Raw genomic sequence first — 12,338 nt, forward strand, 5'->3', positions numbered from 1 at the left:
ACAAATCCGATGGATCTGAAAATTTGCGTGTAGATGTAAAATAACATGTTGATCGCAAAATGATGCAAATTTTATGTTGATCGAGCCACTAGAATTATAGAAATTTCAAGTAGAATATCGAAAAAAAATCTAGATGAAATAATCGATAATTATAATGTTCTAATAACTCATATCTCATATAATTTACTGCTACAGTTTTATGGTCTTTAATAGACGCATGAATGAATGAGCGCTTGAAAGCTCTCGGATTTTTGACCTTTGGAAGATATGAAACAAATTATATAATATGATTTATTCCCTCCTGTATTTCTAAGAATAAATAATTAATTCAATGGAGGATCATATCCCGCAGGGATATTTTCTTATCATTTTGAATCGAATTTACAAATTTTCATTATTTCACCATGATTTATCTTTATAGAGTCATTAATTGTAGGCTTCTGTGCGCGTTCAGTTCCAAAATATCAGTTTATAAAACTTTTATGAGATACTGATAGAATTTTATAATATAATTTATGAAAAGTTTTCATTCACAAAAATTAAGCAATGTTATTGCATTTTGAAAAAATCCTCTGGGATTTTGTGCTCTTGAACATCTTTTATTTTGAGAAGACCTAGTTTCAATAATAATTTTTTTCCAGAACATTTTCCTTGGAAGCTCCCAACTAACATCAAACTTTATAGGTTGATCCTATATGAAAAAACTGACTACCCCATTATACGCAATTAGCTGTCCTCTTTGAATGTACAGTTTCATGTCCCGAAATAACGTTCGATTGTTTTTCTGATAATTTTGATTTCAATCTTCAATTATGAGAAAAAGTTAACCAATTTAGTGGCCAGTCAACCTAAGCATTACGAAAAATAAGAGGATACCTCTTCTTGTTGCTGAGTATCCATTTACCTACTTTCTATTTCTGGATTTGAGTTCATCCTGAGTCGTTGAAAATTTATCTGTTATTTGTTCCTTCCATCGACTATTTCACCGCACTGTTATTCGAAAACATTTCCAATTCGGATCACAGAAAACTTTTCCAATCAACTTTCGTACGTAATACTGTTCAAACCATGATCAGACCAAACATTAGCCCAAATTTAAACTCTTCAAAAACAAAATAATACCCATCATAACAATTATTCTCGAGATGCAATCATGTCAAACCTACATATTCCTCGCAATTCTCCAGATTACCAACCAAAACAAGGCCATTTGTCGAAACTAGGTCCCCTCAGACCAAATTGTTTGGGAAGTAAGTAAATTTAACAACAAATCCGTAAGGCAAACAGTAATTTTTACGTGGATAGAGCCATCGGAGAGTGAAATGTTTATATAACGTATTGTAAAATGAAGTTATTTGCATTGTGACATTATCTCGGGTTCATCAGCCTCTGCATTGGATGGAATGCAGGTTTTTCAGAAGAAAATGAGATTATCGTCCCTTGATAAAAATTATAACACGTAGTTTACAAAAGATAAAGGAGTAAGGTAACTAGATGGGTTTCCCCTTCTTCTGATCGATGGTTCCACTTCCAAGAAATGATGCGTTCCACTTTTTATTTCCGGAAACGATGGATAAGTGCATCTTTCAAAGAATCGAATAAGAACGGTGTTGAAATTATGACTTAAAAAAAGTGCTTAGGAAAGAATCAAGTGGAGTTGGAGAGAACCTCATCGATAATCACAAATGGGTCTATTATAGTTTTCATTTATGCTATTGTTCTCCAGTTATGTTATTAGACTTGTAATTGATGTACCAGGTTTGAAGTGATGATTGCTCTATACAAATATGTGAAAGAATTGATCAAATATGAAGCTGAAGAGTAATTATTGCCTCATTCCCTTATAAAGGGTTTTAGAGCTATAGAACTTTAAATTGCAATGAAACAACGATGGATTATTCGATTGACATGAATTTCATTTATCCGCAATATAATCTTGTGGCATTAGATTTTAAATATGATTCCTGGCATATGACCGCCACGGCTGGCTCGGATGTACTCCAATCTGGACGTTACTTCTTCTAACATTTGTGGTCGTATATCGGCAATAACACGGCGAATGATGTCTTCCAAATGGTCAAGGGTTTGTGGCTTATCCACATAATCCAATGACTTTACATAGCCCCGCAGAAAGTAGTCTAGCGGTGTTAAATCACAAGATCTTGGAAGCCAATTCACAGGTCCAAAACGTGAAATTGGGCGGTCACTAAACGTGTCTTTCAATAAATCGATTGTGGCACGAACTGTGTGACATGTTGCGCCATCTTGTTGGAACCACAGCTCCTGGACATCATGGTTATTCAATTCAGGAATTAAAAGTTAGTAATCATGGATCTATACCGATCACCATTGACTGTAACGTTCTGGCCATCATCGTTTTTGAAGAAGTACGGACCAATGATTCCACCAGCCCATAAAGCGCACCAAACAGTCAGTTTTTCTGGATGTAACGGTGTTTCGACATACACTTGAGGATTAGCTTCCCTCCAAATGCGACAGTTTTGTTTTTTGAAGTAGCCATTCAACCAGAAGTGCGCTTCATCGCTAATCAAAATTCGCTTAAGAAAATCGGGAACAACGGCAATCTCATTTTGGGCCCATTCGACGAATCTACGCCTTACTTGATGATCGTTTGGCTTCAATTCTTGCACGAGTTGGATTTTGTAAGCACGCAAACCCAGATCCTTTCGCAAAATCTCCCATAAAGTGGATGGACACAGATCCAATTTCAGTGCTCCATGGCAGATAGACTCATTCGGGTCTTCCTCAATGCTATGTAAGTCCACATTTGGCCTTGCCCCCTTGGTCGCCAGATTTAAATCCCATTGAACACGCTTGAATCAGTTGCAAAGAGCTTGAGATTCTCACCAACCAACTCCTCATACGCTTTGTGAACTCAGATGGCTTTTACCGCAACTCTTGAGAGCAATTGATCAAGGCTACTTCAACAATCTGATCGACAGTATGCAAAGGCGTTGTCAAGCTGTAGTTGTTGTTCGAGGAAGTCATACTCCTTACTGAACTTTATTTTTTCAATTTCTTAAATGAACTGATTCTGTACTAAAGATACTAAAAATAAATTTTCGACTGAAACTGTGACACTCATAAACAAATGGGCGGAAAAATTATTCAGATAAGTGATTAAACATCAAGATCTATCTCATTTGAAAAATTGTTGAAAAATAAATGGAAACTTTTGAAACAGTCTCAAAATTTCTGAACTTGTATATTTCTTAGAAAATGAGGAGTAACCGTCATAATATCTCTTTACTTTGCAGTTTTTCCAACTGCAAAGAGAGATGATCTAAGAACTCCTTTGCATAGAAGGAAAAACACTCAGAATTCTGCTGCTTATTACTGGAGTGCTAAGATGTTCAACAAGATACCCAACGATATGAAGAATTTACCAGAGCGAGCATTCAGGAAGGTTATCAATCGGCTCTTGATTGCAAATGAATTTTATTCAGTGGAGGAATTTTTCAGTTTTCAATTTTAATATTGCTGTATTGACGAACCAATTAAAATTGATGGCAATAAATTATTATTATTACTTTGCGCGGCAAAAGAAGAAACTATTTGATACTTCTGCATAAATGTAACATGATCTTCATAAATTACACCATGAATTATGGATTCTATAATAACAACTATTGTTTTTATTCAGACAAAAATTGGCCTCACATTTTCCGCATGAAACGGAATAAAATCCGATATATTTATATTTCCTTTCTACCACGTCATGTTTTTTAGTACAACAAATGCCTATGTTTTCTCTGTGTTCAGTTCATTTCTGACTGATGAAGTTTGAGGAATATATGTATTTAAATGAGACGATTTGGTTGAATCAACGTATTCTTATTAATTCTCCGTTATTTCATTTTCAATAGTTTCTTAGTGTTCATTTTCAAAAAATATTGAAACCTTTTCATTTCTTCAGTCGAAGTTATTTTGCGTGAATCTTTTTTATGATAATGAATCGTTTAACGATAGTGGCAATTAATTTTCTGAATTTCGAGAGAAAAATCAATATAAAGATATTCTTCACCAATTCAACATACCTATGTATACTACACATACTAACCTATCCTGCTCCCCTAGTAGTTATTCATAAAACTCTAGAGGTTCAGAGTGATATATACAATATAGATGAGAAATTGGTCCAACCAATTTTTGGCTCTACTGTCCTCATCGTCATCTAGATACCTTCTGAAAGTGCGATACTTAGGTACATATCTTGTTAGGACAACCGAGAAATTTGGCATTAAGACTTTTCCCTTACTGTGCTCGGTACCTGAGAGCTCTCAGATTGTCAACATCGATCTCACCATACAGCTTTATCAAAAGACTCTCACCAATTCCACACAAGTGAGTACGACCAGGGTATTTTTTTCAAACTTGCCACACTTTTCGATTTCAAAGTTTGCAAGAGTTGATGTTGCACTCACTTATATTATAATATTAAAAAATAGATGTCGTGTGAGCCAAGTTCAAAGAATGGGAGAAAACAGAAGTAGAAGAGTGTTGATTCTCTTGAAAATTCTGATGCAGTGAGAAGAACTAGGAGATCTATGTCATCAAAAGTGATGTTCATGCTGTCAGAATGCTTCTCTCAAATGTTTTGACAATCATGACATATGCGTCATTTTCTACCAGCAAAACTTGGATACCTTATTCCCATGCCAGCAATAAGTTGGGTAATTGATTTAATCTTGTTGAAGTAATTCGGAAGGATCTGCTTGCTTACTAGTTACTAAGCAATATGCATGATCTACAATCTACATAGGTATTCAATACACAACAATCATTTGATGACATGCTAAAACGCACTTTCTTAAAATAAGGCATTCTTTCAAAATGCTGTATCTTACTGACTATCGGTTAATAAAGACCTATGATAAGTGATTTTCGTGAAATAATTGATGCTTTTTAACCCTGTACTGCAAAAGTTTTCCATTTGACTCGTAGTTTCCGAGTTGATTGCTTGATTGAAAGTAGAATTGATCCGACTGAGTTGACATTTTGCGTGTATATAGGGTGATTCATTTGTGAATGGGCGAAAGCTAAGGGTAAATAGAGAACACTGAGGCGAGTCAAAATAACCTTTATTTAAAGGATCTATCTCTCTTCAATCAACATACAGAGTGTATAATCAGAAGAATATCAACTTCTGCGAAATTGCGTATGAATAGCGTTGTCAGAAAAATAGGATTCTAACAGAATATCGAAGTAGAATTAGTACAGCACTAACGTAAAGTCAAGTGTTTGAAAACAAATCAAATTTATACAGATCTGTGGTATCCAACGGCTCAATTGGAGCTCGAATGAACGAACCTTGAAAAGATCCTGGATTCACGTTAGTGCTTTCCTCATTTTTTAAATAATCACATTCTGGACAAAAGGTATTTTTCATCATAATCGGAATTTCTTGAATCGATATACAACTCGGTTTTCGCTTCATCGTTCTAATCCCTTGGAAACGACCACATCGCGGTGGTCCAGCATTCTTCTTAGCAGTATGTTGGTTGAGATTTATCGCGACTTCACTTTTTATTGTTCCTCAACAGAGATAAATATATAAAATTTGCTTGTTGTAATTTCTGTATATGGAGTATACGATACTATCGTAAAAATGCTAAATATACTGTGTCCAGTCGGATGTATTTACGATTGTAGATCGTAAAACTTGACATCTTTTACATATTTTATCATTCTCGGACATTTCTGCCGGCTTTGCAGACGCAAGAATGAGGAATTACCGTCGTAAAACAGATTGAAACAAATGTAATTGTGTCTTTATTTCACTTATGATGGCATCATACAACAAATATTTTCGATCTGATAGGATAATGTTACAGTTTGTGTCTATTATGGTCTCAATTCCGTTTTGTCTGTCTGGAACAATGATAATTGATGGGTAATTTGGAAAGTAGAATTTCTAATTTCTTCGATCAATAAATCAGTTGTTCCAACTGAAACTGAAGATAACTGACCTCTATGGAGAAAAGTCGAAAAAGCACAGAACACAAATGAAGATTTTATAGGCAAGAGTGTAGTAACATTGTAAAATTTTTATGATTCTTTCAACCTTATATTATAATTTCAAAACTGGTGGGACAAATGATTTTTTCAGCATAACCGTTACATTCTTTGTGAAATTTCAGCTATAGAGGGTGATTTTTCCTAAGTTAAATCAGTCAAAAATCTTGAAAAGGAAACATATTACGGAAAAATAATTCGAATAAAAGATGGTTGTCAGGAGGTAGTGCACTTATGCTAGATAGTCTCTGACTTTGTGCTATTTAAATTTGTTTGTCATAGGTTTTATTTTTCTTATTTTATTTGTATTGCCTTTTTGACGAATAAATTATTTTTATATCAACATTTTTGACTGATCAAACTTAAAGAAAATCACCCGGTATGTAAGGATCTGTTTCATAGTGACAACATTAAGAATGTGAAAGTTATGATCATTTGATGAAAATTCAAATTTCCAATTTCCATTCATATCTTGAAAATGAAGGGAAATATCAACAAGTTTTCAGTTTCTTTCATTTCTCACATAACTGATCTGAAAGTAGAAGATTGAGCCTTTAGTGATTGATAAAGATTTCAGCTGATACCGATAGACAGCTTCCTACGCAAACGTGAAATTCCCGTAACCACAATTTCTCGCGTCCTACTTGTCAGACATTGCTGAAATTTGGTATAGATATTCTGAACGGATCAATAGTAGTTCCATAAAAATTTCAGCTCTTTCTGATGTGTATCAAAAAGTGTGTATTGCTCATGTGCAAACATGAAATGCCGAGAATCTCGATATTTTGTGTTCCACCAGTGATTAAATGAAATCATTATATATATATAATATCATATCAGCATTAGAAGTTTTGCTGAAATTTCAACCATGTAAAATCCGAAACAGTGAAAGCCACCTGAAAAATCTTCTCCTAATCAATATTATTATGGTTATAAAACAAATAAAAATGTTTTTCTGACTGAATTAATTGGAAATGATAAAAAGACTTGTACCTGTGATAAGGGAAGACGCTCGTCATGTTTACTGTTATAACTGCCGTAATAAAAAAGAACATTCCACTTTGATTTTCAGTCGTAACATATATATGTCTATCAAATCGATAAGCTAATCTGTATGTTTCTTCTATTAAGAAACAATGTAACGTAGAAATTCGATTGGCCCTCACACTGTGATTTTTTTGATGGATCATAACTTATCAATTACTGTTCTTCTTTCAAAATTTTATCTACCGCAAGGAATTTGTTACTCAATAATCAATTGCGGAAATTCAATATAATCCCTACTTATTTATGTATACCTTTTAAATCAAAGATAGAGAAACTATTTCAAGAAAATTTTGTCAGTTCTAACGACCTTGAAACCTCCGTTTCCATGGTATATTTTTTCAGTCTCCGTCACAGTTTCAAATGACAATATTATCTTGAGAACATCTAGATACAGCTGATCGTTAGGAGCTCTAACTAAAAATAGGTGCAGGTACTTGAATGAAATGTTTATAATAAATATTAGAATTGGATATCATGTTCGATACTTTCTCACTGTTGTATAGGATGGCACAATGTATGTCACAATATATACGGGGTAACTGGTGACCTACGGGGCGATAGGGGACCTCAAGCTGAATAGGGATAAGGGGTTCAAATGACCCCTTAGGATATTGATTTCCGAGATATAGGGTGATTTCCGAAATCTTGAAATTAGGATCCATTTATTTTCGATACTATAAAAAGGATTTTGCTGATATTAAACATGATTGCGGTATTATGGTGCTCATTCTCCCTGGAAAAATATTGAAATATGTACACAAAATGTACTTCTGAAATAATTTTATTTACGATAAGCTGAGTTTTTTTAAGAAAACACCACGTGGTGTTTCGAAGATACTCAATTTCGTTCTGAAATAGGACTAATTTCCAAATCTCATTCTCTAGAGGATTGTCATCGGTATAATTATTCACAAATGAAATGAAAGATTAAAAATATTGAATTCGGAATACTTATTTATATCTATTCGATACTGAACTGTCATATACACCAACTCTGAAATTGATAGGCCAATCAGAGTCAAGAATCAAGTTGGGTTATCGATAATCCGAGCTTGACTAGAGCTGCAGATTGGTTCATTCAACAAAGCGTGTAATAGTCAGTAGTAATATTCAATAAGTCTGTCGATTTCTTTCATAACGAAACTGAGTTGATTAAAAACATAAAAAGTCCGCAGAATACATAGTGTTTTTTTCGAACAATATAGCTGAGTTTTGAAATAGAAGATGGATTCATGAGACAAACTCAATTATGATTATTTGAAAAAAAATTGAAAATGAAAAATTAGAAAAGTACTGACGTGAAGCCAGGAGTTTTTCAGGGCTCTTAAAATCATAAGCTAATTGTACCTTCAGTGAACACTTATTTTCATATATTCAGCCAGAAAAGGAGCACAAACTCCTTTTATCGGCCCGGAACTTTTCTGTGGTGCAGACAAATGCACCTACAAGAAAGAGTTTCAGGAAAAAGAGGTAACCGAAAGAGAAAAACTCTAGCGGAATCTTCCTGATCTGGATTATTCCAAAAAGTTTCTTCGAAACTTTGACTCTACAAGATCCAAGAAGTATCTAAATCTTAGTAAACATATGCTACTACTCCTTACTGGATTCCTCAAAAGGCATTGCCTCATGAGAATGGGTCTAACAGAAAATGACAGATTCTGTGGGGAGGAGGAAGAAACTCCGGATCACCTGGTGACGGAATGCCTCGCCATCGCTAGCCAACGCGAAACCTGCCTTGGACACGAAACTTATAGAAGTGAGGAATTAGCCTCCTTGAAGCCATCTCAGATATTGGAGTTCATCAGAACTCTGGAACTGGAAGGCGAGCTGTAGATCACGTTATGGAGAGAATAGCTCTGATGGGGGGCACAATAGATCATTACGTCGCAGTGAAACGTAGCCTCCTTAATTAAATCTAAATCTATAATCTATGCTCTCCATACGGAATTCTGCACAAAGCTTGAAATGTTTGTATAAGAAGTATGAGAAATATTCACATGAATATTATGGCAGGAAGGTGATAACTAACAATATAAGTACCTATTTAATTTTAGGCCAGAAGAACAGACTAAATTAATTCGTTCAAGAAATTTTAAATATTCAAGCTAATTGCTTGGCACCATTTTTTTTTTGGAAATTTGAGCAGAATGTTAACATTTCCCTACAAAAAAACAAGAAAGGCAACATCTCAACCAAACCTGAAATTTTTCCTTCAGCGTTCTACCTGAATCTCGGACATACCACTAAATACAAAATTCTATCTTGATCCCATCCGTTGTTTATATTATGTCATAAGGAAATTCCAACTGCTATATATAGGGAACTCCATATCGGATTTTGCCCAACGAATTGAACCTCGACATATTCGAGATGTGAACCTAACCAAAAAGTTTCTAGGTCTTTCCGTTCGGAAAGTATAGTATTTACGGGCGGACACAATTGAATTTGAGGACGAATTCATCATCTGAGAGTCAAACCATATCATTGGAAACCATTTCCGCTTCAAAATTCACATACATCGTGATGCAATAATAAAGCGATCTCTTCAAGAAACAACAGCTCGAAAAACATGATTCCGAAAAGGGAATGAAGCTCATAAAAAGTACTAGTAGGTGATAATTATAAGAATGTGAAGAAGTTGGGGGAATTTTAACTACCAGTTAAGTTGTCATAGCAAATTGAAGATAATTATTTCTTATAACCACAAGATTCCCTACGTCCTCTAGCACGTTCAAACACTTGGAGATGGGCCAATGTGTATAACAGATTCACGAACATTTCTACGCCATTGTATTAAGACGGCCTTCCATCTCCGACTTTCCTTTTGGATGCAGGAGATTTTGCAATAAGGATCAGTTAGAAGGTGGCGCTTGTTAGTTTGTACGATAGATGGCGTGGTGGGCTGTTCATCTCACAGAAGATCGGAACCACTTGGTATATAAACCTCACTGATGATTCAACAAGTGATCTCAGAATGAAACAATCCTCTTTGAGAGGCTGAGAATGAGAACGCCTCGTCAAAGTGCCAATAAATGAATTCAGTCGAAGACTAAGTTATATTTAGTTCGTGTGGCTATCTGTCGGTTTTGTTACGATAAAAAATTCAGTCAATGTAGTCTTTTCTCTCCTACTTAAAGAAAGAGACTTTGAAACTAATCACAATGTGAGAGAGTGAGTATCAACTAAATGATCCTTATCTCCAAGGAATTCTTATTGTTTTCCCATTCATCGAATTATGACACACTCCGTCTAAAAACGCTATATACGATGAAAATTCATTATGTTCTCGATAATTTCATCCGGATATTTGGGGTATGGATCAGAAAGCGATAAGAGATATCCACGACATTCGAAACGATTTCGCGAAAAGCCACTGCTCAGTTCGTTCGAGATGTTTCGCGGGATGAATTGAGAAAAGCTAGAGTTTTGACGGTGGCTTACTGGCCCCAGAGGCTGGAGTGCAAGTGTTGGAATTATGAGAGAACATCTTGGCTTGGTATGGACCTAATCAATGTGGGTCAAGAACTTTTGGATATCTCATATCAAATATAATGTGAGTCGTTCAAGTTGATTTTCGTTTGTTTGAGTTTCACAGCTAACTTTTCCGGGCCATCATTGGATTTTAAAATACTTACATGCGATAATATGTGAATGTGCTCGATTCTATTTTTATGGTTTCTGGTTATTTAGTAGAAAACTGAGCCTTTCTGCAACGTATTTTCTTGGGATATTCTGATAGGACAAGGATTAGAAGTTTTCATTATTCTGGTTTGATATTGAGCGCTTGTTCGAAGGATCAGTTATTATTCTGATCAAATGCTAGGAATAATTTAATTTTGAGCAGAAAGTAGATTCAAGCTCAAAATTGATTCTGTCCGCCATAAACAAAATAAATTTCGAAATGAATGTGTTAGAGACTGGAAATATTCAGAGTAGGTTCACGTTCTGAATATATTTATAGTTAGTAGTGAGCAAAACCAAATAAAATTTCGTTTTCGCAATAATAAAAGAAGTACTAATTCGAGCGAACTGAAATTTAGGGATCATCTTCCCAATAGTTAATCAAATATTCATTAGAAGTTCCGTGGGAATCGTATATTTGGAAAATGATTTTCTTTTTTTTTATTTCGATATCTCAGAATCTATTCGTCCGATTTCTCTGAAATATTGTATGTTTATAAAGTACAGCGATGAAGCGAGTAATCAGAAAATTAGCTCTGTTGCTTCTACAACGGGAAAATAATAAGATTTTAGATTTGTTCCGAGTTTTTTCAGTAATCTGAAGCAACGGTCGAAGAAAAATCTAGGTACAAGAAGAACAGAATTTTCTTGGAAAATGTTAAGAAGACTTACAATTCGATATCAATCAATGGAGATCTAGATTGAAAATACGCCAAAGCCCAAATGTTGTGCGCGCCGAAGAATGGATATATTTAGATTTTCTTAAACACTTCAACAGCAATAATTTCGTCTGAGCGTGCATTTCGGTGATATATTGGCCTCAATACAGATCCTGTTTCTTCGAATTTTTTCCATGGCTCTCCGAAATGCATGAAACGTACTACAGAGCCATATTGTTGAATGACAGTGCTGTTAGACACATCTCATTGAAGCAGGACTGTGAAATCCGGACCATGACATGTATAACTCAGTATATAGTGTATATTGAAATGGAAAAAATCTAAACTTTTATGCATGTAATTCTTATGTTCTTATGTCTTTTCATTTCCTATAGAAGAATGTCCCAAAGAAAGTGATAAATGATACTGAGAGATGATCTGTCTCAAGAGGCACAAATGAAAAATACATTTGAATTGAGTTTTGGACTTCTTTCTCTTTTGCAGTCAGGCCATTGGCCTTTTATTGCTCCATCTCATTGTTGATCACCTCTGGTGGAATTATTGTCTTCTGCTCTAGCTGTTGCCAAGTTGCCAATAAAATTATTAATGAAAAGTATTACATAATCTCTGTATCAGTCGATGTTTGGCTTAACGCGCACTTCCTAGGAAAGTGCCATTTCTGGTCTCTGGTGTTTCCTCGGGGCGTTTTGTCATAATTGCAAGTCTTCCTTTTAAGGGGGTTTGCTTGATTTTTCACTTTGTTGAAGGTCTTCACACTTAGGTCTATTAGATGATGTTCTAGGAATGATATTTGCAGGTCCTCATGTATTGTTACGTTGCTGACAAACCATGTTGTATTTACGGATCTTTTCTTCTCTTCTCTTTCGACTGAATATTTGTAACTTATTGTATATA

The 12,338-nt window shown here is 34.9% G+C and overlaps 1 protein-coding gene across 2 annotated transcripts in view; it reads left to right on the forward strand.

Annotated features, from left to right (window-relative positions):
* LOC123671181 overlaps positions 1-12,338 on the forward strand; it is a 149,381-nt gene that overhangs the window by 61,460 nt on the left and 75,583 nt on the right. The window contains exon 1 of one of the 2 annotated variants that reach the window (XM_045604893.1): positions 10,456-10,636. The exons of the other annotated variant lie outside the window; for it this stretch is intronic. Within the exon in view, the coding sequence (XP_045460849.1) occupies positions 10,635-10,636 (2 nt within the window). The 5' untranslated portion in view covers positions 10,456-10,634. Of the gene's footprint in view, positions 1-10,455; positions 10,637-12,338 lie in introns of those variants that run through there. 2 annotated transcript variants of the gene reach the window in all.

Source organism: Harmonia axyridis, chromosome 1 (assembly GCF_914767665.1).
Source record: "Harmonia axyridis chromosome 1, icHarAxyr1.1, whole genome shotgun sequence".
NCBI classification, from domain to species: Eukaryota; Metazoa; Arthropoda; class Insecta; order Coleoptera; family Coccinellidae; genus Harmonia; species Harmonia axyridis.